The sequence below is a fragment of the Paramisgurnus dabryanus genome, chromosome 24, assembly GCF_030506205.2.
Source record: "Paramisgurnus dabryanus chromosome 24, PD_genome_1.1, whole genome shotgun sequence".
In the NCBI taxonomy this organism is placed as follows: Eukaryota; Metazoa; Chordata; class Actinopteri; order Cypriniformes; family Cobitidae; genus Paramisgurnus; species Paramisgurnus dabryanus.
In genome coordinates, this window is record NC_133360.1 from 12,017,460 (window position 1) to 12,043,838 (window position 26,379).

At 38.8% G+C, this 26,379-nt stretch overlaps 1 protein-coding gene across 1 annotated transcript in view; it reads left to right on the plus strand.

The window, feature by feature from the left end:
• rabgap1l (RAB GTPase activating protein 1-like) overlaps positions 1-26,379 on the plus strand; it is a 119,411-nt gene that overhangs the window by 61,923 nt on the left and 31,109 nt on the right. The window contains exon 14 of the mRNA XM_065245649.1: positions 23,170-23,283. Coding sequence (XP_065101721.1) covers positions 23,170-23,283 — 114 coding nt within the window. The remainder of the gene's footprint in view (positions 1-23,169; positions 23,284-26,379) is intronic.

Below are 26,379 nucleotides of genomic sequence, written 5' to 3' on the forward strand. Positions count from 1 at the left end.
CCCTTATCAGGCAAAGTCCATTCACAGCCCCTTAATTCATCAACCACTTGTTAATAAAACCATCATCTTCACATAATAGATCTTCACATAATCATCTGTGTGGCTTCGGCCAAATCTGTCATAGTTTTATGTGCTTGACCTGCTTTAAATCAACTCTCCGCACTTTTTCATTGGAGGGCTGTTGGTTCTTCTATACTTGTGAATGTTTGCATATGATTGGTTGTTCATTTGAATAAAGTATGGACAGGTTGAGATTTTCTCCTCAAGTCTTGTAGCTATGGCAACTTTGACTTCTTCATTCAGAAGGACTTTTCAGGTTGAAAAATAATAGCTGTGTTAATAATAGAAAGTTCTCTGCTTATAATATCCGTATGACAAGTTGTTGCTGGCTGCTTCGTCTGAGACATACATTCCTTACCTTTTCCAAATTCCCTGGAGTTTGTAAAAGGTCATGTTGGCACATCCACAACATGGCCATATTGCATTTCCTATAGGTCCCTTCCCGGCTGACCTGATGTGTTACATCCATCTACTTTGGCCTCTCACAGATTGCTTTGGGATGGTCAGCTGGGTCATTCAATAGTTGACTAAGCCCTGTTCACTGATCCGTGCCCTGCATAGCTTTTTTCCATAGTGGTGAAGTTTACGGCACAAGGTACAGAATGAAGGGCACCTTGCCACTAAGATCACTAATGGATGGGTGAGGGACATGCACTGTGTCCCCAGGTGAGATGACGAATGTTGTTCATGTGTTCAGATTGCAACTTGTATACAGTTGTATATCCATATCTCCAAAGTGTACATTTATATTAGTCCGTAAATGCGCCCAATGAATTAGCATTCAACACATCGCTGGCAATTAAAAGAGCAGCGACAGGGAGTTAACAGTCTGTCCTAGGACCAGATGTTGCAGGCCCTCGGGAGACCTAAAAATTTTAGAAAAGCCATGACGGAGACGTGCTCGGCAGGCTCTCTGGTTTTTAATGAACTTGGTGACACAGTCTCAGCATCTGATGAATGTTTTAGGACCCAGCTTTGCGGTACATTATCGTTTGCATTGCGGCGAATCGTGCTCGGATGCTTGTGGTTTACGAGGGATACCTCAAACAAGCAACCATGATCTTGAAAAGTTGCCTTAAGTATACTGTATCAGTCATATAGCTTTGCCTGAATGCTTTTGCACCATACAGTAGGTCAGTCGTAGTTTGTATAGATGCATGAGGTCTGTGTGTTTTCTTGCTGTGACACAGTTAATAACCAACCGTCAATGTGATCGCATACAGCGCAGACATGCATTATGCATGAAGAAGATTAATCTGTCTCAGTGCTTGCAAAGTGTTGAGAGCACTTCACCCTTTCTGTCTCTCTCTCTCTTACACTTCCTTTTTGCTCTCACCTTCTATTTTTCCTTTGCAAGGTTGGCTGTTGTGATCAGGCCAATGCTGCTGTTTGTCAATTTCAATTATGGCCCCCTTTGAACTGCACCCGGGGGATGAAATAGGAAAGACAATATTCCTACTGTCAGTCTGTACTGTTTTACCTTGCTTTGTATTTTAACCTCTACCATCTCTGCCGATGGCAACAGATTGCCTTAGTTTTTAAAAGATTTACTGTATGCACCCTCTCAAGTCCATTTATAGAAACCAAGCTGAAGATCATTTGGAAATCAAGAAATCAGTGTAAACGTTACTGTGAGGACATTAACATATAGACCCCATATTCACATAACAGTGCAATTTAGTTTTTCAACAATTTGGCTAGCCCTAATGAATGAACTACACTGGCTTGTGGAGCCAAATGCAGATAACATTTACATTTTAGAAGTCTAAAGGGGCGTGTACACCAAAGTTTAAATGTGGCTGAAACTGCTAGGCAGGTGCCAGCTCTGATACTTCTGCTTTGTTTATCAGTCGTTGTATGATGCACCAATTGTTTGTTGTGATATTTGTCCCGCCCCTGTGATAGAAAGTGACATTGACAAGCTAAGCGCAGAAAAAAATGAAACCCGGCAAACCCTTAAAAAGCGTGGCACTGAACGTGAAAAAAAAAAACACAGAGCGCCCGTGCACCGAAAGGACGAAACACACCAGCTGCATGCGTTTTTAAAAAGCGTGGCGCTGAGTGCGGGAAAAAACTGAACGCCCGCGCTCCGAACAAACGAAACCCGCCAGCTGCGTGCGTTTTTTAAAACGTGGCTCTGAACGCGAGGAAAAAAACAGAACGACGACGCTCCGAACAGGCGAAACCCGCCAGCTGCGTGTGTTTTTAAAAGCATGGCACTGAACGCGCGAAAAAACAGAACATGGAAAAAAAAGAACCCCTCCGCACCGAAAGGACGAAACACGTCAGCTGCATGCTTTTTAAAAAGTGTGGAAATGAGCGCGGGAAAAAACAGAACGCCAACGCTATGAACAGACGAAACCCGTCAGCTGCATGCGTTTTTAAAAAGCGTGGCACTGAACGTGGGAAAAAACTGAACGGCAGCGCTCTGAACAGACGAAACCCGCCAGCTGCATGCATTTATTAAAAATGTGGCGCTGAATTCGGGAAAAAAAACAGAACGGCAACGCTCCAAAAAGGTGAAACCCGCCAGCTGCGTGCATTTATTAAAAATGTGGCGCTGAATTCGGGAAAAAAAACAGAACGGCAACGCTCCAAAAAGGTGAAACCCGCCAGCTGCGTGTGTTTTTTAAAAGCGTGGCGCTGAATGTGGGAAAGAAACAGAACGGCACAGCACCGAACAGACGAAACTCGTCAGCTGCATGCTTTTTAAAAAGTGTGGAACTGAGCGAGGGAAAAAACAGAACGTCAACGCTCTGAACTGACGAAACCCGTCAGCTGCATGCGTTTTTAAAAAGCGTGGCACTGAACGTGGGGAAAAAACTGAACGGCAGCGCTCTGAACAGACGAAACCCACCGTCTGTGTGCATTTTTAAAAAGTGTGCGGCTGGACACGGAAAATAAACGCAGAGCGCCCGCGCACCAAATTGATGAAACCCAGCTGCATGCGTTCTTAAAAAGTGTGGCGCTGAGCGCGGTAAAAAAACAGAACGTCACACTCCGAATAGACAAAACCCGCCAGCTGCGTGCATTTTTTAAAAATGTGGCGCTGAATTTCGTGGGAAAAAAACAGAACGGCAACGCTCCAAACAGGCGAAACCCGCCAGCTGCGTGTGTTTTTTAAAAGGGTGGCGTTGAATGTGGGAAAGAAACAGAACGGCACAGCACCGAACAGACGAAACTCGTCAGCTGCATGCTTTTTAAAAAGTGTGGAACTGAGCGAGGGAAAAAACAGAACGTCAACGCTCTGAACTGACGAAACCCGTCAGCTGCATGCGTTTTTAAAAAGCGTGGCACTGAACGTGGGGAAAAAACTGAACGGCAGCGCTCTGAACAGGCGAAACCCACCATCTGTGTGCATTTTTAAAAAGTGTGCGGCTGGACACGGAAAATAAACGCAGAGCGCCCGCGCACCAAATTGATGAAACCCAGCTGCATGCGTTCTTAAAAAGTGTGGCGCTGAGCGCGGTAAAAAAACAGAACGTCACACTCCGAATAGACAAAACCCGCCAGCTGCGTGCATTTTTTAAAAATGTGGCGCTGAATTTCGTGGGAAAAAAACAGAACGGCAACGCTCCAAACAGGCGAAACCCGCCAGCTGCGTGTGTTTTTTAAAAGGGTGGCGTTGAATGTGGGAAAGAAACAGAACGGCACCGCACCGAACAGACGAAACTCGTCAGCTGCATTTTTTTTAAAAAGTGTGGAACTGAGCGTGGGAAAAAACAGAACACCAACGCTCTGAACGGACGAAACCCGTCAGCTGCACGCGTTTTTAAAAAGCGTGGCACTGAACGTGGGAAAAAACTGAACGGCAGCGCTCTGAACAGACGAAACCCACCAGCTGCGTGCATTTTTAAAAAGTGCATTCACCAAACTATTGGTATCAGGATTCGTATTTGCAGGAATCGGTCTGAATAATCGGCTGTTGGTATCGGTGAAATTTTTTATATGGGTACATTTATAATTATAAGTAAACTTGATAAAAATGTCTGAGAAAAAAACTGAAAAAAAAAATTTCTGTTGAGTTCCTAAATGCGTAGAGCATTGCGTTACTAATGCAATGGTAATGGGATTCAATCTCACATTCAGCACTGATAATAAATGTATCGATAGAATGCACTGCACATCAGATAAAAGCATCTAACAAATAAATGAATGTAAAATGTAAACACTGAGCCTTCGGTTTCTAGTTTGAAACGGATTTTGCAATGCAGGCAATTAATTTTTTTATAGTACTTAGCACAGCAAAGATAATCAAACATGTTTGTTTCATCTTCAGTAAACGAACAGCTCGAGGTCATGAAATCCATTTCTACAGACACCAGAAATCATAAGAGATGACATAGCAGGTTCTGATCCCATAGTAGCATTTATGGCTCCACTCGGAGCAAATTTGGCTTTCAATTCACACCACGCCACTTATTCTCTCTGTTCTCCTCCGGCACACTCATGTCGTGGCCAAGAAATAGGTCAGCTCGCCCCGAGTGGAGCGGTACAGACGAGCGCTCTGAAGTCAGACTCGCGCAAGATACAAGCTGACTGGCTCAGAACCCGGTGGGAGGCCAAACTCAAACTTCAGAGGCTTTGTTTGCCCAACACAGAATGTTCCAGACCTCCTATCTTAGAGTGACATAGCAAGCCTGACGGCAGCTTCACGAAGACAGCGCGCATGTCTTGCTCACTGTGCCTCCACACCGGCTTGTCAGGCTACATCGCTTACTTTGTTTTTTGCTGTCATCTCGGATTTCAGTGCGATACAGTCTGTTCTTGTGTGAGTCTATGTTTTGAGCTTCAGGCCTCGCCGTTACTGTGCCCCGACCTCACGGTTTCGAAGTTTTAAGACACGCTGAGGTACAGTGCTGCTTGTCGTACGGGGGCGTTAATGAGATGAGCGAAGGTCCCGTGAGCTTTAGGTGAAGTGCATTGTGGGGGCTCATTTGTTGTGGCATGTCTAAGCGTACCAAGCATGTGATAAAACAATTCTCTCACTTGCTACTGTATAGATATAAATTACTGATATTTACATTTATACCAGTAAAGTACAGTACTGAGTAAAATATGTGAAGAAAGGTCACACTTAATACTGACTTTTGCTAGAAAAAGCCATTTTGTTCAGAACATTTTGTATGTACTGTATTTTTCGTTTGTACACTGTCAGAAAAAAAGGACCAGAACTGTACCTTTTCTGTTACTAGGGAGGTACCCTAAGGTAGAGACAAAAAATAATACAATTTTGTATCTTTTTGGGTATCATTATTGTACCTAAAGGATCTACTGTGTTCCTTTTAAAGGTACAGTTAAATGTTTTGTACCCCTAACTTGTAACAGGTCCTTAGGGCAAGGGTATAATATTGTACCTCAAAAGGTACAACATTTCAATGTGTGGTGAAGGTAAAAAATACCTTTGAAGGTACCACCCAGTGACAGAAAAGGTACAGTTTAAAAAATTTTCTCTGATATGCTGGATCGGTATCGAGGCCGATCCGGGCTTTTTGGCTGGATCGGACATCGGATCGAGGACCGACAACATGACCGATCCAAATCCGATATGTGCGTTAGCGTGGTTGTTACTGACAAGCTATTAAAAGGACAAGGTATTATAAAATAGCGTAACACATAAACGTTTTATGCACTATATTCAAAGCCTTTTAATATACTCAATAGCGCATAATTCTCAAAACAACCATCTGCACACTAAAGCTTTTTTACTAAGGCAGTTTTACGCAATTAAGAAAAAAATATTTAGCATAATTAATTTATAAAACGTACCTAATTATATGTTCTCCTAAACACTGCCATGATTAATATTTACTAATGTCTCCGGTAACTTATAAATCATTTTAAATTATTGATTTTAACATTTAAATTTATACTAGATGTAGCAGAACGCATTATACACATTTAATTACAATAGTATCGGGCAGATATCGGTATCAGCTGATATTCGGAATTCTGGTATCAAAATTGGATCGGAAATGAAAAAGTGGGGTCGGGACATCCCTAAAAACAAACAACATGTAGATTACCTAGGAAACCAAAACATTTGTTATTTTCCACAAGGTATTTTTCAAGAGTTCAGTTTAGCAACTAACCGAAACTGGAAGTAAATTTACGACCAGATGCGTAATTGCGTCACTGCACGTGCGTCCAATGAAACCATCTGTAGAGGGAGCAAAAAAAGAATGTTAATTAAAACTTTGCTAAAACAACAACACTGGTGGCGTCCTAATGGTGCGTTTACATCAGACGTGTATGAAGTGTTAAGTGCAAGTGAGTTAAATGTTAAGTTGATGCAAAGACGCAATAGACATCCTTGGGGTACGATTCACGTGGATGAGGCAGTGCGAATGACCCGATTCGCGCAGATGAGACAGTGCGGATGAGACAGAGGGAGCGAAAAAAAAAGAATGTTAATTAAAACTGGTAGCATCCTAATGGTGCGTTTACATCAGACGTGTATGAAGTGTTAAGTGCGAGGGAGTTTAATGTTAATTTGATGCAAAGACGCAATAGACATCCTTTGGGTACGATTCGCGTAGATGAAACAGTGCGAATGACCCGATTCGCGCAAATGAGACCGTACGGATGAGACAGAGGGAGCGAAAAAATAGAATGTTAATTAAAACTGGTAGCATCCTAATGTTGCATTTACATCAGACGTGTATGAAGTGTTAAGTGCGATTGAGTTTAATGTTAAGTTGATGCAAAGACGCAATAGACATCCTTGGGGTACGATTCGCGCGGATGAGACCGTGCGAATGACGCGATTCGCGCGGATGAGACCGTGCGAATGACGCAATTCGCGCGGATGAGACCGTGCGAATGACGCGATTCGCACGGATGACGCGATTCGCGCGGATGAGACCGTGCGAATGACGCGATGCGCGCGGATGAGACCGTGCGAATGACGCGATTCGCGCGGATGAGACCGTGCGAATGACGCGATTCGCGCGGAAGAGACCGTGCGAATGACGCGATTCGCGCGGATGAGACCGTGCGAATGACGCGATTCGCGCGGATGAGACCGTGCGAATGACGCGATTCGCGCGGATGAGACCGTGCGAATGACGCGATTCGCGCGGATGAGACCGTGCGAATGACGCGATTCGCGCGGATGAGACCGTGCGAATGACGCGATTCGCGCGGACGAGACCGTGCGAATGACGCGATTCGCGCGGACGAGACAGTGCGAATGAGACAGAGGGAGCGAAAAAAAGAATGTTAATTAAAACTGGTAGCATCCTAATGGTGCGTTTACATCAGACGTGTATGAAGTGTTAAGTGCGATTGAGTTTAATGTTAAGTTGATGCAAAGACGCAATAGACATCCTTGGGGTATGATTCGCATGGAAGAGACCGTGTGAATGACCCGATTCGCGCGGATGAGACCGTGCGAATGACGCGATTCGCGCAGATGAGACCGTGCGAATGACGCGATGCGCGCGGATGAGACCGTGCGAATGACCTGATTCGTGCGGATGAGACAGTGCGAATGACCCGATTCGCGCGGATGAGACAGTGCGGATGAGACAGATGGAGCGAAAAAAAAGAATGTTAATTAAAACTGGTAGCATCCTAATGGTGCGTTTACATCAGACGTGTATGAAGTGTTAAGTGCGAGGGAGTTTAATGTTAAATTGATGCAAAGACGCAATAGACATCCTTGGGGTATGATTCGCGTGGAAGAGACCGTGTGAATGACCCGATTCGTGCAGATGAGACTGTGCGAATGACCTGATTTGCGCGGATGAGCCCGTGCGAATGACCCGATTCGCGCGGATGAGACAGTGCGAATGACCAGATTCGCGCGGATGAGACCGTGCGAATGACGCAAATTGACATGCAAATTGAGAGTATTTGTTACCTGCGAATGATGCGAATTTCACGTGGCAATGAAGCAAGTTAACAGAAAATTTTCAAGCAACCCATTATTCGCAAATAACACAATTTATTCATTTCATTTGCACCTGGTTTGAAGGCACAGAAAGACTTTTGCACAATACTGTACATTTTTCTATATATTACTAAACTGTTTATTTATTAATATATGTGTAAACCTATACCTTCAACAGGTACAGAGTATTAGGACAAACCCAGCAACATCCACCCGTGTTGGCTCACAACCAGAGGTGAATCAATGCCCTTGAAGGACATTTGATTACTCTGACAAATATGAGTGGTCTTGCCTCATGTTATTCGCACCCTCAAACCCAGTCAACAGCCGCGTTTAATGAAAATTATGGAAGTAAATCTGTGCCGTTGGGTTTTGAATTCTAATTCTTAGCACTGAATTTTTTTACATCAAATTTTTAACACTGAATTTTATTTTGCATCTAAATCAGACTTTGAATTTTAAAAGCCATCGAATTTCTAGCACAGTTTTTGTGCCTATGACATTTTTTTCAATGTTTTAAAAAAATTCAGTGTAAAAAAAATTAAATGTCTAAAAAAATTCAGTGAAAAAAAATTCAATGTGTTTTAAAAGATTCAGTGTAAAAACATTCAATGTTTCAAAAGATTTTGTGTAAAAAATTCAATGTCTCAAAAAATTCAGTGCAAAATAATTCAACGTCTCAAAAAATTCAGTGTAAAAATATTCAGAGTCAACATCCGGGGAAGCAAGGAGAAGCAATCGATCCCTGTATCAAATCATTCAACATCCAGCCAATCATTTACGCTCCATTGGTCACGTGACACCGAAACGGGAAGTGGGTGAAGTTCAGGCTGGTTCAGGCAAAGGGTTTATTTGCATTAACATACGAACACATTTTTCACATCTGGCAGATCGTATCATCAGTATATCAGGACACAGTCCGTTTACATTTATCAACATCAAAGTGACTACTGTATCTGGATGTGTGATCGATCCCGTCGGGGGGACGCGCTGGATGAATAGCTGTCAATCACAAATGGCTACAACTGGCTTTAACCATATGATTTAGGGTTGTCGCGTTAACTGCACTCCCGTATTGTACAGTTCTACTGAGAAGCAAACAGCAGAGAATAACTAGCAACCCTAATAACCGTGATTCACCTTTTTAGCTTTATATTTTAAGCTTTAAAGGTTTTGTCTTTGTTGATTAATATTTGCAGCGTCCGCACCGCGTACTTTACCTGAACTCGACTTTCACCCACATGCTTTTTACCAACAAAATTAATGTGAAACATGAGGATGACAATCCCGACTTCACTGTTTTAGTCTGCCTTAATAACGTGCTTTAGGCTCTGTCTGAACTTATACGTTTTTGTTCTGTAGCCTACTTTGTTCACTCACATATTTCTATATCAACAATAAACTGTTGTTACCTTTGTTTCCTGAGAAGTTTAATATGATTTAAATAAAAGAGCTAACCATTTCCTAAATTTCCTGTTCATGTCTCCCTCTAGTCTAGTGTGTAAGAAGTGAAGTAATGTAATTTACAAACACATTTAGGTATAAGAAACTTACTTTGCATAAAACCAACACTGAGCAAATGTATTTGGTCAATGTTATTATGGTTTGTACGTGTTTAACCTAAAACGTGTTAAATGAGATAGAAACTGCTCACTGACCAGCGCAACATTCACATAATGACCCTTGATATGTCGCCATGGAAACTCAAACATTAAAACGATCCATTAAATTCTGCTACTAAATATTAAATCTCTACATGAATAGTTGGAACGTATTAAACATATCTGAATAACTTAAAAATACGAGCAGGAGTTTTAAAATGCGCTCCATTACCTAACCTCCTTTATTTTTGACAGCTGTCAGGGAGAAGATTAATAATAGTTAGCGGTGTTTTGTGTGACGTTGACCTGTAAATGCAGATTCCATGGCTGGATTGAGTGAGATCCGTCCCCGGCTGCGTTTGTGATTGGAATGTTATCCGTTCTTGCGCCACACATCAAGATGGATAAATAAAACAAAAAGCGCCATCACATTTAAAGCCCTGTGTTCTTAGTTTCTTAATTATATGTATGAGATTTTTAATGTTTGAATTAAAAGAAATTCCAAAACATTTTCCCGCAATCTTTTTAACACTTTAGGGTCAGTAAAATGTTTTATGATTTGTTGTTAAAAATCTGCTCAATGATTGGTTAAAGCCTACGCGACTGCCGCTCACGAAAAGATAAAGGGCGTATTCCAATAGCTTATTGTCCATATGCCATATTCCCTTCGAAGATCAGAACACTTGATGTATAAACTCTAGAGAAAGTTGCACAATTGTCTCATGGTGTGGTCAATTCAAATAGACTTGGCGAATAGAGCAATGAAAAACGCACATCAGTTTCTCTTTATTTGGATCGACTGTGTGACATCCCCTTCCTGAAGTGCCCTTCAAGGGCGCTAAAACGCCATTTGGAATTCAGCCCGCTTTCAGCATGAACTTGACTGCCGCGTCCCATCTCAAAGGCCGATAAAACAGCTGGAGTACTAATAAAAACATCAGTAAATTAATAGGTTTCAGCAATTCTTCTGAAGAAATGTTACCATATCTTTCTCTGGAAAAATAAGCTGCCTTCAAAGCAAGTGTAATTGCGGATTCACGCGCTTCTAATCTAATTTTCCAAATTGTTCTTTTAAGTCATAATGTAAAAATAACACGGAGACGTTCTTACATAGATGTGTTGTATTTCTATTATTAGGGAAATACAGGTAAGGATTTTTTCACCTTCTGAACTAAACAAACCGCATATTTTATAGGAAAGCCATTTGGCAAAGACGTTCATCTTGTAGATCACTTTTGCTTTTAAAGTCAGATTATTAAATATTTCCATTTCTTGAATTAAAATAGTTTTTTAAAATGTTTCTTTATTATTATTATGAACGAAAAACTTAAAACCAATAAAATAGTACAACGACAAACTCGCTAAAACAGCTTGTTTATTAATAAAACAAATTCGATGGATGGTATGCGTTCTAACACAAATAAATGAAAGACATAATTTTCCATTACTACGACTGCTTAGTGTTTGTTTATTATTATTTTATTATAACAGAACAACAATAAATTACTAAAATGACTCACTTATATAAAGGAGAAGGTTTACCAAAAAGGAATAAATGGAAAATATTTTACCTGCCTTAATACATAAATACATCTAAAGATCCTTAGATTTATTTAAAATAAGCAAACCAATCATTTGTTTAATCAATATAAAACTACAACAATATAAAGCATGGACAAACTCGCAAAAGTTAGATAAAGAAATTCAATTTAAATCCTGTCTATTCTATTCATATTTGTGGAGCAATATAAGCTTGAAAGTATCTTGAAATAAATCGATATACAAAAGCATTTTAACACTGCTTGTATTTTTAAGTTATTCAGGCATATGTTTAATATGTTTAATATGTTCCAATCTCTACATTATTATTAATGTAGAGATTTAATATTTAGTAGCAGAATTTAATGGATCGTTTTAATGTTTGAGTTTCCATGGCGACATATCAAGGGTCATTATGTGAATGTTGCGCTGGTCAGTGAGCAGTTTCTATCTCATTTAACACATTTTAGGTTAAACACGTACGTTACTTTTTCACTTCTTACACACTAGACTAGAGAGAGACATGAACAGGAAATTTAGGAAATTGTTAGCTCTTTTATTTAAATCATATTGAACTTATCAGGAAACAAAGGTAACAACAGTTTATTGTTGATATAGAAATATGTGAGTGAACAAAGTAGGCTACAGAACAAAAACGTATAAGTTCAGACAGAGCCTAAAGCACGTTATTAAGGCAGACTAAAACAGTGAAGTCGGGATTGTCATCCTCATGTTTCACATTAATTTTGTTGGTAAAAAGCATGTGGGTGAAAGTCGAGTTCAGGTAAAGTACGCGGTGCGGACGCTGCAAATATTAATAAGCAAAGATAAAACCTTTAAAGCTTAAAATATAAAGCTAAAAAGGTGAATCACGGTTATTAGGGTTGCTAGTTATTCTCTGCTGTTTGCTTCTCAGTAGAACTGTACAATACGGGAGTGCAGTTACCGCGACAACCCTAAATCATATGGTTAAAGCCAGTTGTAGCCATTTGTGATTGACAGCTATTCATCCAGCGCGTCTCCCCGCACGGGATCGATCACACATCCAGATACAGTAGTCACTTTGATGTTGATAAATGTAAACGGACTGTGTCCTGATATACTGATGAAACGATCTGCCAGATGTGAAAAATGTGTTCGTATGTTAATGCAAATAAACCCTTTGCCTGAACCAGCCTGAACTTCACCCACTTCCCGTTTCGGTGTCACGTGACCAATGGAGCGTAAATGATTGGCTGGATGTTGAATGATTTGATACAGGGATCGATTGCTTCTCCTTGCTTCCCCGGATGTTGACTCTGAATATTTTTACACTGAATTTTTTGAGACGTTGAATTATTTTGCACTGAATTTTTTGAGACATTGAATTTTTTACACAAAATCTTTTGAAACATTGAATGTTTTTACACTGAATCTTTTAAAACACATTGAATTTTTTTTCACTGAATTTTTTTAGACATTTAATTTTTTTTACACTGAATTTTTTTAAAACATTGAAAAAAATGTCATAGGCACAAAAACTGTGCTAGAAATTCGATGGCTTTTAAAATTCAAAGTCTGATTTAGATGCAAAATAAAATTCAGTGTTAAAAATTTGATGTAAAAAAATTCAGTGCTAAGAATTAGAATTCAAAACCCAACGGCACAGATTTACTTCCATAGAAAATCACCCTGCTAGCTTTTGCATGGGTGCAATTAAAGTTGCATCCCCAGATTTAGACTCCTCCCCATTTCCTCTCCGGTCTGCTCTGTTTGCTATTGCAGAGACTCGCAGATGTTTAGTGGCCGTATTACCATTCACAGCCTGTATCTCTGGCTTTATTTATGAATACCATTTGTCACTAACTCACTGTTTATGAGGCAGCATTTCATTTCCATGCATGCTGCGAGAAAGTGAGAGAGCGTAATGGGCGGCTGGAAGGGAGAGCTTGGTAGAGCAACAGTAAAACAGTCCGCTGAGCTCAATCATACGCCGTGGTGTGATTAACCCCGTACTGTGACAAAATTACAGCTCGGAGTCTTTTTGTTGATGTCGCAGGAAAAAACAAGAAGTGCCAATATGGCACTCGCTCTAAAAATGCAGTGCTTATATTTACACCACTAAAGGTTGTTGCTGAGCTCTGATGTGACCTGGATTCACATGGTCATAACTTACAAATTCAGCAGTTACTTGGTAATGGGAGAGATAGTATCTGTGAATACTCTATAAAGGCTGGTGCTGATATACAGGTTTCACTTACCAGTAATTATTTTTAGGTTGTGTCTGGTTAATATTCAACATGGTTACTGGTTGGTTAGAGAAGTGGACATTACAGTTGTTGACACTAAAGTAAGTTTACATTTAAATTATATACATTATACTATTTTTGCAACAAGTGACAAGTATTTTAATGTAAAGTACAGAAGATGCATACATGTGCACTTGAAATTGTGATATACGTAGAAAAAAAAGTACTGTTTGAATTTGTACAAAATAAGCTATAATAAATAATAATCATACATTTATATGCTTATCCTTCATAGATTTAAAAAAGTGAAAGTTGGATCCACTTTAACATTAAGGGTTGGTTTCCCGTCCAGAGTTTAAATTAAAGGCGTGGTGCTTGATCTTTGAAAGCAAATGTTTACATTTGAAATCACCTAAACAAACACGCCCCTACCCCAATAGAATCTGGCCCTTCTTTTGATAGACCTTTACCCCACCTTTAATCCAGGACTAGGCCTTAGTTATGGTAGACCATTTAAGTAGTTTTTACAGACATACCTTACAAAAAACAATACAGTTGTGCATCTTGAGACAAAACAATAGCACTGATATGTTCAGATATGTCAGTACAATGTGTTTTTAAAATAAGGCAACTCAAACATGCATTTTAGTTTGTGAAACCGCCCCTAAATATTTAAGTTTTATTAACTTTGTTTAAATGAAACATTTGAGGTGGAAACAAATTTAAAATGTAAAAATTGGTAACACTTAAAGATTTTTTTTTGCTTTATCCACTTAAATTTGTAACTTTTAAAAAGTTTTAAAAAGTTACAAAAAAATAATAATTATTAGGTGTTACCAATTGAAGTAATTTAAAAGTTAATCCAAATTTCACTTTTAACAGTGTAAAGCATTGTAATGTAAAGTACAGTAGAGAAAATGCAGAATTGTGTTGTTTTATTGGTTTATAGTTTATAGGTGAATTCTTATAAATGATACAAATTTTACTTGATTTGGGCAACATCTTTCATCAAACATTATAATATTAAATGCAATCTTTGAAAAATACTTTCTTGCAAATGTGTACAGTACCTTCTTAAAAAAGGTTGTATAGATAAACTGTACTGTTACTGAATTAAGTCTTTACTGCGCTGTAAAATATTCCATGTTGAACTTAAAGTTTTAAGTTTAATCAACTCGAATTTACAATTGATTTCAACTTTCTTGACTAGAAAGGAGTTGCTATAAATTTTAAAAAATTATGTTGAATTAGCGTAAGTTACTTCAACTTTATTTTTTATAATTTATAGCAACTAAAAATTTTTAATTAATTGTTATTTTAAGTTGAGTAAACTTACAAATTTAACTGCAACAAGGACTTTTTACAATGTGGTTTGCTGGTTAGGTGGACTTATAAGTTCTTACAGATGTAGTTATTTTTTGTTGTAAACATTTTTATTGTAATATTAATATTACTGATAAGGTACAATACATTTATATACCAATGCTTTATACATTCATTTATATACCAATGCTTTATACATTATAAACATTTCACTTGCTTTAAGATAGAAGTCGACTTTTACCAAAGCTTCGTAACGTGAAGTTTTAATGGAAATCTAATATAAAAAACTATACCTATTGAACTTGGGCAAGATGAACCTTGACAGGTTGGCTTGTTAAAGGGATAGTTCACCCAAAAATTAAAATTGTGAACACCGCGCGGATTACCCACAGAAGGCCTTTGTTCATCATCCTGGAGCCGTTTAGATTTATTTTGTGAAGGATGGACGCACTTTTTGGACTTGAGGTTGTGGACATATATAATGTCATATAATCAACTGAAAGATCTAAAACATTTTCTAAAATATTCGATAATGTGTTTGTCTGAAAAACGATGGACATATGCAACTTGGACAGCTTGGGGGTGAGTAAATCATGGGTTTAATATCATTTTTGGCCGAACTATCCCTTTAAAGGGGCCATATCATGAAAATCTGACTTTTCCATGTTTAAGTGCTATAAGAAAACGTGAAAAAGATCAACCCAGTAACTTAGTTTTGGTAAACCATTCTCTGCAAGCACGTGAAAATTAGGTCATTGAAATTTGTCTCCCCTTATGATGTCATAAGGGGGTCTTATTATACTATCCAACCACGTCACTGCCATTTAGTGCAGAAATAAAGAGAGAAAGATAATTGACAGCACAGTTGAGTAAAAATTTCAACAAACCACCATCATTGTGATCAGTGTTTGCACTTCATCCGCTCATTTGCATCTTAAAGGACACACCCAAAACGGCACATTTTTTTGCTCGCACCTACAAAGTGGCAATTTTTACATGTTATAATAAATGATCTATATGGTATTTTGAGCTAAAACTTCACATATGTACTCTGGAGACACCAAAGATTTATTGTACATCTTAAAAGCGTCTTGTGAAATGTCCCCTTTAAGTGACATCATGAATTGGAGGAAAATAACCCTTTAATGATATTAGTAATATTGTTGTTTGATTATTGTAATTCTATTTTTTTTTTACAATATATAAAAGGTTACAAAAATGTATTCACAATTCTAAAAAGGTTACTTATCTCAAGAAACTCAGTCATTCAGTTTCTTAGTAATCCCATGTTGAGAAGATATCCAGATTAAATTGGGCTCTAACATAACCTTCTATTTAACAACAAATACCAATATTGGCAGATACCGATATGGTCACCCCATCTGTTCATTACAGGTTGTGGGGTGGGAGAGAATTATAGAGGGATTGTCAACACCTGTCTGCACTTCTAGCCAGGCTAGCGATTATCTGTAGTCCCTCAGCCACTGATAAAGGGCTTTTCTCTTTGCTCTCTGGACATTTGCTCTGAGATGTATGTCCTGTGCTAGCAGACCACTACAGCAGAATACATCTACCTCCGCTCGCCCCTCATATCCATGGAGATAAACTGATGAATTAAAGCGCGGCACAGATTGCATAACGGTTCACATTCAATGATCATTTATTTATAGCGCTTTGTTCCATATGGAGGTGTGTGTTTGCTCTTGATTAATGCATCAAAAAGGTTGCATGGATTAATACTAAAGAACAAGGTCACTACATGCACTATGGTAACCGCCTTTACGGCCTCGTTCCTACCTTGAGGAAAATTAAATGATGAAGCAGGGTTACACAAATGGTGCGCTACCGTGTACTATTCAGCAAGAATTTTTCTGTATCACGAATACAGTAAGACTGCAAAGAAGAAGGTTGCATTATTTATAGCAAGTAGGTTGAAGCTGAAAAAGTGAAGGTAGCATTAATAAAGAAAGACGTTAAGGGTGCTAATGAACTTGAACGGATTGCCTTTACTTACAGGTAATATACTGTCATGATGTATCCAGAGCTCTATACATTGTAAAAAAAATGTTTCTTGGTTTCCTTAACCTGATAAGGAACACTGTGCCGTACACGGCACACCCCCCCCCTTGCACGTGAGGCTGCATTACGTCATTGTAACTTTGAAGCATTAAATCTTCAAAATATACGGTCATGCGGCACATCGTTGTAAAGCTTAGACTTTCGGGATTCCAATAAGCGCACACAGAAAGCATAATATGATTTTTAGCAGTCATAAAACTGTAATCTAGTTGTTAGTTACCTGAACCGGGCGGCGCCGATTTAGGATATTTACTTACCTTCAAAATCTTTCCTTTATCCGCTTCGGTGAAATTGTCCAAAACAAATTGTTCATAAATCCCCAAAAGTCCAAGGAAATGGAATATCCAAGCCTTTTAATCCAAAACGATTTGTTCATCTCACAATCTTGACGTTTCTGACCGAATTACGATATAAATAGTGTATACAATAAGTTCACTAACAGACATTCGTTCGAATCTCACTTTTCATTCATGATTTATAATGAATATATTCGGATGTCATGTTTATTGTGCAACGTCTGAGGAACAAATGCGCCCCCTTGTGGAATTTCAGCCGTTCCATAAGAGGTTAAGTACAGTATTTTATACTTACTGTATAACAGCATGCATAAGTTGACATCTTACATCATTTCCTAAGCGATTAACTGATAAAAGCACTATTACACGTCTTGTAAATTAATTGGTTTCTACAACATGCTGGATAGCTAAAATCTGGTCCAGAATCCTAAAACTATCTTATGTGACTGACTTATGTGGGGTCAATACTAATATTGTCCCAGTCTAAAATGAATCCAAAGAGGCTACAGAGAAAGGAGTCTTTTTATAGGTAGATAAGTATCTTTTTAAAGCCATAGGTGGACAGTGAGACTTACGCATCCATCAGGCAGCTTTTGTCCTCCCACAGCACCGATCATAAAAAGATCAATAAAAACTTTCTGCGGTGTCCTCTCAGCTCCCTTTACCTTTGTGTTCGGTATGTGTTATACGTCTTCAATAAAAATGAAACCTGCTTTTTGGACCATTCACATTTTTAACGCCGTTTTTATGGCATTTAAGCACTCACTAAATTCTCGTTTCTGCAGGATGTCAAATTTTTTTTAGTTGTTTGAAATTTTTATGCTTAAAGGGATAGTTCACCTATATAAACCTCTATGAGTTTCTTTCTCATGTTGAACACAAATGAAGATATATTGATCAATGATCATAAGCACACAGTTGGCGGTATACATTGACTTTATCATTTATTATGTAAAATAATATTAAATTTGTGGATACCATTATTTGTCAAAGATTTTTGTGTTCAAGAGAATAAAGAAACTCATGAGGGTTTTGAATAATGATAGGATTTGCATTTTTGGATAAACTATCCCTTTATTGTTTCTCATTCAATTATTACTGTACTGTAATTACATTTTGTAGAAATTACAGTATTACTGGCAGCTGGTTGCCAGTAACTTACTGTAGATTTAAATTTATGTTATTTACTGGCAACAGTTTGTTCAAAGTTAAATGAACATTAAAAAGTATCTTTACAGAATAAAACTAAGATAACAGCCTCATGCAAAGCATTCTGGGAACCAAAATCTGAAGATAAAAACAGGATTTTTGATTTCCAGAATGCTTTGTATGAGGCTGTTATTTTATAGTTTAATTCTGGAAAGATAAAGGGCCCTATTTTAATTATCTAAGCGCATTGTCTAAAGCGCACGGCGCACAGTCTAAAAGGGTGTGTCCGAATCCACTTTTGCTAATTTAACGAGAAGAAAAACGGTTTGTGCGCCTAGCACACAGTCTAAAAGGGTTGTTCCTATTCTCGGACTAAGTAATGGGGAGGTTTTGGGTATAATGTGCAATAAACCAATGAGAGTCTCATCCCCTTTAAAAGCCAGTTGCATGTGTGTGTTAACAAAACGCGCTTTGTCATCCCGTTTTACTAACATGCTCATTAAATAACAAAAACATTATTGCGCCATTAGCTTTAGACCAGGTTTTAGTTGGTCTATGGCATAGTCTATTTTAGTTGTCTCAAAATAGCAGTGCGCCAACAATGCACCTGACACACCTTGTTTTCAGATATTCTTTGCTATTTATATAAAGTGGCGCTAAACGTGAAAATGATAATTGCGCTGGGTTCAAAAATGCAACAGACGCTTGCGTCAAGCATTGTGCCGGGTGTATGATAGTAGGACCCAAGGACTTAATGTTCATTTAACTTTGAACGAACTGTTCCCAGTAAATAACATCAATATAAATCTACAGTAAGTTACTGGCAACCAGCTGCATAAATTACTGCATTTTTACAGTGTACTAGTGCTGTGACGGATCCCAGTTAATTTGTGATCTGTATGGATCACGACCCACAGTTCGCATGCGATTCCCCGATTAATACACAAATTTAAATAGGGAAAGTTTATCATTTGCACATTGCAAATGTTAACATTCAACAGATTTTAAACAATTTAACTGCAAAAAGGCGCTAAAGTAAGCAGCTTTCTGTATGCACGGACGCACATGCGGTTGAATGTGTCTGGTGCATCTCCATTCAGACATGATTCCCTATAAAGATCAGAACTCTTGATGTGTAAACTTTAAAGAGACTTGCGCTACTATGTCTCATACTGTAGTCCGTTAACATACATTTGGCAAAAAGAGCACTGAAAAACAACGTAAAGTTTTTATGTGGGGCGACTGTAGATGTGCCATTTAGAATTCGCCCTCTGTCTGTGTGTGCTCACGCGTTTAAGTGCACTCAAAAGTGCGCACACGGAGAGACGCATTTCAAAAAGCAACCCAACATAAAATGTTTCTGTTATTGACAGGGCACATACAAACAAAATGATCTCCATAGTATTTTTTTCTAATAAAAACATTTGTTGATGTCTTAAGTTTATGTAAATTAGAGTCAGAAACCAATCTATGCTTATTTGGTCTTAAAGTGACAGTAACCTCAATTAACCTACTTAAGTCTGTGTCATTAATGTTAATCAAACAACCCAAGACAAAGAGAAAATCAGTTCTGTAGCTCTAAAAAATAATAATTATATTTAATGTATACAATCCGTGCCTCCAAAACCGTAATGTGATCCGAACTGTGAGTTTTGTGATATGTAACACCCCTACAGTGTACAGTAAAGCTACCGTAATTCAATTTCAAATTAAAAGCATCAAAGGCCATACAGCAAGTTATGATGTATAAATACTTTAATTTAAATAGCATTACATTTATAAAGGGGAGGGGCATTTAAGCTATACATTTATCAATCTTTGTTTTAGAAAAATTAAATTAGTTTCGTCCCACACATGCTTGAGATTTAGGTGAGATTTATCCCTGTGTCTCTCAGTCTTATTCCACAACCTTCACACTCATCTGGCTTTATGTTACCAACCCGTTAACAAACCCACAGTAAAACAGGTGTGGGGGGAGTGGAAGCCTGTCCTTTCTTCTCATGCATTAGTTGACTAATGATGCCTTTAATAAGTCCTGACACATGCTGTTAATTGAATGCACCTTATTACAACTCGGCTGTCAGAGACGTTTCCGTACTCTCCGTCTGATGTTGTCACGGATCTTCTCTTATAACAGTTAATAGAAGGGTTATGTGAACCTGCCTCGTTTCTTTGAATAGGAACCTTTCGATTCAATGCAACACGCTTACAAGGATGGATAGTTGATATGAGTGGGCCGATTATTATAGTGAGTGCCTCTTATATTACATGGAAGCCATGCAAAATAGAGTGGGCTTCGATGGCTCTTATTGACGGCCTGTGTGCTAAAAGTGAGTTTTCTTAAGCTTGCTTTGGTAAAGCGTTGTGTTAGCAATGCAAAGGTCATTTGTTCGATCCAAGGGAAGACACATGCTGATAAAATGTATACCTTGAAGTTGCTTTGGATAAATATACAAGGTATACATTGTATCAGAATGTGCACTGGGATTGAACCCACAACCTTTTGTGCTTCTAACGCTATGATTGCTATGAGTCAGCAGGTTATGAATGTCTATTCTTGTTTTATTTTGAGCGGATTACATGAAAATTTGTGAATGTTGTTACGTTTGTTTAGTGATAAAGCTTGCCTAGATATTCTGCCTATCTGGTTTATGAGGCAACATTTACCATCATTCCCTAAGGCATTGCAAGAATGACAAAAAATCAGTCAAGTGTTCATTCAAAGTCAATTTATGGCTCTTCTGTGTCACCACTCAAGCTGTCTGATCTTCTGCAAACCCCATTGCAGCCAAACGATCATCAAGAAGCAGTTCGGTCCAGATTGCACTCTTTGGAGTGTCCCCCTCCAAAAACTCTCAAAAATGAAGGTGCTTAACCATGCCATAGAAGAACTCTTTTTGGCTGATTGGTTCCTTTAAAGGAATATTCTTGTAATTTACTCACCCACATGTCATCCAATGTGTCTTTCTTTGTTCAATCAAGAAAAAAATTACATTTTTTAGGAAATATTCCATGATTTTTCTCCGTATTGTGGACTTAAGTGGACCTCAACAGTTTGCAATTTCAATGCAGCTTCAAATGGCTCGAAATGATTCCAACCAAGGCATAAGGGTCATTTTCGCAACTTTTTAACCACAACTTCTCGTTTTGCACTAGCCTTATGGCGCCCCAGCGTGACCTTATATGTATTACGTTATCACGTCGAAAAGTCACCCATGACTTATGCAAAACTACAACTCCAGTGTTTACAATTATGGAGAACTTATATACTTACCTACTTATTAACTCTTTCGCCGCCATTGACGAGATATCTCGTCAATTAAGAGAAAACGTTTCCCCGCCAATGACGAGATTTTCCGTCAACTTATACAACCCGGAAGTAGCGCCTCACGTGAAAGAGAAAGAACTCTGTGTATGTTTTAAAGATCGCCATGCATCTGATCTCTATCAAAAGTCCTTCGCAAAAATTGATCATTATCTCAGCTTTTTGCTCAAAATTGGGTGTTTTTGAAGAAACCTTTACATTTTTTGAGTGGCAGCAAAGTCAGCCAATCAGTAATGAGATTGCAAGTTAAGCCAGTAGGGGAGCCAAATAGATGCAAAACCAATTGTTTAAAATCCCCCACCCTAATAGAGCTATCTGAGAGAGGTTTTTAGGAAGCTTCTAAAGCATTACAGACCCAAACAAAAAATGTTTTGTCTACATGTCACATCACAGAACAAGGATAAATACCCCGTTCAATCATTCTATGTCACCTTTAAACACCTGAGTGTTGTCTCTGGTAAAGGTTTCAGTCCATTATGAGTCTCGAGCACGGTCTGAATTTGACTTGTTAATTTGATTTGCCGTTCAGCTTTGAAGAGAACGGCGTGCTGAGTAAGACGCCTCCCTGCGCTTGTTAATCTATCTGAGGTCTGTAAACACTTCACTTAAAGTTATTTCTGCACTCGAGGACTCTCTTTGCTGTCTTTTTGACAAAATGCACAATTTACGCTCTTTTGCTATCCTCAGTCAAGCTCGGCCTTGTGTTAAATAACCATACAGAAAGTGGGAGCTTGTAAAATGCTTGTGTGGATGGAGATCAAGGTGTGTACAGATAATAACCATCATACTGCATGACAATTAGTATTTGAGGGTTTCCAGTTCAGTCTGGTCATATGGTAGTATACCTCTGAACTTTATCGCTGCGTACACATAGGTGCAACCTTCCGATCTTTCTGATGAAGCCAATACGGAAGTTATTTAAACTGCAATTCATTGACTGGCCACTAGAGGCAGGCTCCAAAAGGGAGTCAATTCCCATAGACCTCCATGTTAAAATGGCCAACTTTACAGTAGAAAATAATGTTTACAGCCTGGTACAAAGTGTTTTTGGTCTGTATAGCTAACTTTGCCCTTCATGACAACTGTGAGAGGGCTGAATTTTTTTGTAACCCATCCGTTTAAATTATATTAAGCCTTAAACTTTTGCATAATTAAGGGCATGGCCACTTGAGTTACGGTTATACAGCCACTGCCGTCATGTCCCGCCTTTTTACCCATTTTCGGATATCCTCGAGTGATGCGCTGTGACGCCCGGCCAAGATGGCGATGGCAGTGGTTGAGAAATAATCCATGGGTGTTGATTATTTTTCTGTAAACCGCACACCTAAATAGGCACCAGAGCAATGTTTGTGGTAACCGTGGTATGAGAGGAATAATTGACTTCGGTCCTTTTGAATTATTTGAAAATAATGCACACCCATGATGTAAACATTGCCACCTTGGGAGTGCAATATTTTTGAAAAATTAACAGCATCAATAATCATCAATTATTCCTTACATTGTATTCAGCACAAACTGTGCTACAATAACATGTGAGTAACATGTATGTACATGTTTGCATTTTTAAGTAAATGATATTTATGCATGTCATTAAAACATTGCTTCATTCCATACTGTTTTTGATTTAAAGATAAATCACCTTAAATTTTGTGGCTCATTTTGTCACTATCTACAGGACTCCGCCCAGGAGACGGTCATCACTAGAGACATCCATCGCACCTTCCCCGCTCACGACTACTTCAAGGACTCAGGTGGTGATGGACAAGACTCCCTCTACAAGATCTGCAAGGTGAGCCGAATGCTGTGCTGCCACCGACTGTGACTCATTCTTGCCGTCTGCTAACAAGCATTCAATGTCGCTGCATCATCTCAATCCACTGACCTTTTGCCTTTATTCTTAAGGCATCGGTATATAACCAACTCGTGTGCTGTACTCACCGTGCCTCCTGTTATTTGTTGCAAATGTGTGTTTGTGAGATCTATGATTGCATTGCTTGCCAACTGTAAACACCTTCAATTTTTGAATCTAGCAAATGAATTATAATCCAGGTTAAAGTTTTATAATTGAACGATGAGATTTGGAGCATCAAAGTTTGATTTAAATTTAGACATTTGACCTTATTCAGTCAATATTAAAGATATTAAAGGGATAGTTCGGCCAAAAATGATATTAAACCCATGATTTACTCACCCCCAAGCTGTCCGAGTTGCATATGTCCATCGTTTTTCAGACAAACACATTTTCGGATATTTTAGAAAATGTTTTAGATCTTTAAGTTGATTAAATGTAATGTTACGGGGTCCACCCATAGTCCACGACCTTCAAGTCCAAAAAAAGTGCGTCCCATCTTCAAAAAATAAATCCAAACGGCTCCAGGATGATAAACAAAGGTCTTCTGAGGGTAATCCGCGCGGTGTTGTTGTAGAAATATCCATATTTAAAACTTTATTAACGTAAATAAATACCTTCCGGTAGCGCCGCCATTTTAGTCGCGTCCGCATTCAGGATGAGAGCTTACGCAGCCTACGGAGGCTACTCTGCTGCTGCTCTGTGCCCCCACCCTCCGAATTTGTCATACGTCACTAAGAAAAGTGCGTACACTACGCTAATACTCTCTCCTGAATACAGAGGAGTCTAAGATGGCGGCGCTACCGGAAGGTAGTTATTTTCGTTAATAAAGTTTTAAATATGGATATTTCTACAACAACACCGCGCGGATTACCCTCAGAAGACCTTTGTTTATCATCCTGGAGCCGTTTGGATTTATTTTGTGAAGGATGGACGCACTTTTTTTTTACTTGAAGGTCGTGGACCCCGTAACATTACATTTAATCAACTGAAAGATCTAAAACATTTTCTAAAATATCCGAAAATGTGTTTGTCTGAAAAACGATGGACATATTCAACTCGAACAGCTTGGGGGTGAGTAAATCATGGGTTTAATATCATTTTTGGCCGAACTATCCCTTTAAGGTTGTATTTTTACGGAATGTTCTTTACAATATGTAGGAAATCACAAAAAAAATGACTTCAGATGGGTTTTCACAGGCAGGTTTACACATCATACCTACAAAAACCTTATAATTTACTAATATGCCTTTGCAAATCTGTTTTCTCGCATACACGAAACCGTATATTATATGGAAACAGGAGGAAAGCAGGTGATGGAGTAGAAAGGGATGGGGGTTAAATTTCTTTTGTGAGGAGTCTTAAGAGCTTCTCCATCAGCTGATTGGCACAGGCAGATTAAAAGACTCCTAAGCAGCAGCGCAATGGACCTTCAATCCAACTAATCCTTAAGAGGAAACCTCACAGCTTTGATCGACACATTGCTGTGAACATTTACCAACAGAAAGATTGTACTTCACTTTAAAACCACATGCATTTGACACTTACTCCACGAAGATCTGGACTGAATTGAATATTTAGCAAGAAATAATGTAGACAACACTATCCTGATTTTAGGGGAAAACTTACAATTTACAACCCAATTATATAAAAAAAACAAGAATGAAGCCACACCCTTAAATCTTACCATGACTTTCGGGGGTAAAACCAGTAAAAATAAAATGAATGAGACTGTACAAACTTGAATATATATAAATAAAGGGGTGGTCACCCAAGACTTTTCGTTCCATTGACTTCCATTCATACAGTATGCGTGTGAATGCTTCAGACCGAAATGCAAGCTAGTGCGAATATATTTTGCTGCGTACCAAAGTTCAGCTCTGGTGAACCTGAGCTGCGAATCTAATCACATGGAAATATGTGACCATCCGGTACGTCACAGCGTAACCTTATTCTCTTTTGAAAAGCACAAATGGAAGAAACCGCCCATATTCGCAGTAACGTCCGAAAAATATGTGCATTCTTAAAGTGTAGTGTGACCGCACCTTTACCATGGGTTCACATCAGCTGCATTTGAGGCGTCAAATTCGCGTCTACTGCGTCTAGTTTGCCGCTTTAACATTTTGTGTTTACTTGATTTATTTGCGCGTAAAAGCCGCGCGTGAAATTCTAGTCATTGAGACATTCACACGGAAATTCGCGTCATGGAAGGGGCTTCTGCGACTCCGCTCGCTTCCTGTAATCACATCATTACTAGAGCAAGCTCCTGATTGGTTAAAGGGATAGTTCGGCCAAAAATGATATTAAACCCATGATTTACTCACCCCCAAGCTGTCCGAGTTGCATATGTCCATCGTTTTTCAGACAAACACATTTTCGGATATTTTAGAAAATGTTATAGATCTTTCAGTTGATTAAATGTAATGTTATGGGGTCCACGACCTTCTGAGGGTAATCCGTGCGGTGTTGTTGTAGAAATATCGATATTTAAAACTTTATTAACGAAAATAACTACCTTCCGGTAGCGCCGCCATCTTAGACTCCTCTGTATTCAGGAGAGAGTATTAGCGTAGTGTACGCACTTTTCTTAGTGACGTATGACAAATTAGGAGGGCGGGGGCACAGAGCAGCAGCAGAGTAGCCACCTTAGGCTGCGTAAGCTCTCATCCTGAATGCGGACGCGACTAAAATGGCGGCGCTACCGGAAGGTATTTATTTATCTTAATAAAGTTTTAAATATGGATATTTCTACAACAACACCGTGCGGATTACCCTCAGAAGACCTTCGTTTATCATCCTGGAGCCGTTTGGATTTAATTTCTGAAGGATGGACGCACTTTTTTTGGACTTGAAGGTCGTGGACCTCGTGAATCAACTGAAAGATCTAAAACATTTTCTAAAATATCCGAAAATGTGTTTGTCTGAAAAACGATGGACATGTGCAACTCGGACAGCTTTGGGGTGAGTAAATCATGGGTTTAATATCATTTTTGGCCGAACTATCCCTTTAACGCGACACGTTTTTCTGTCATAGTT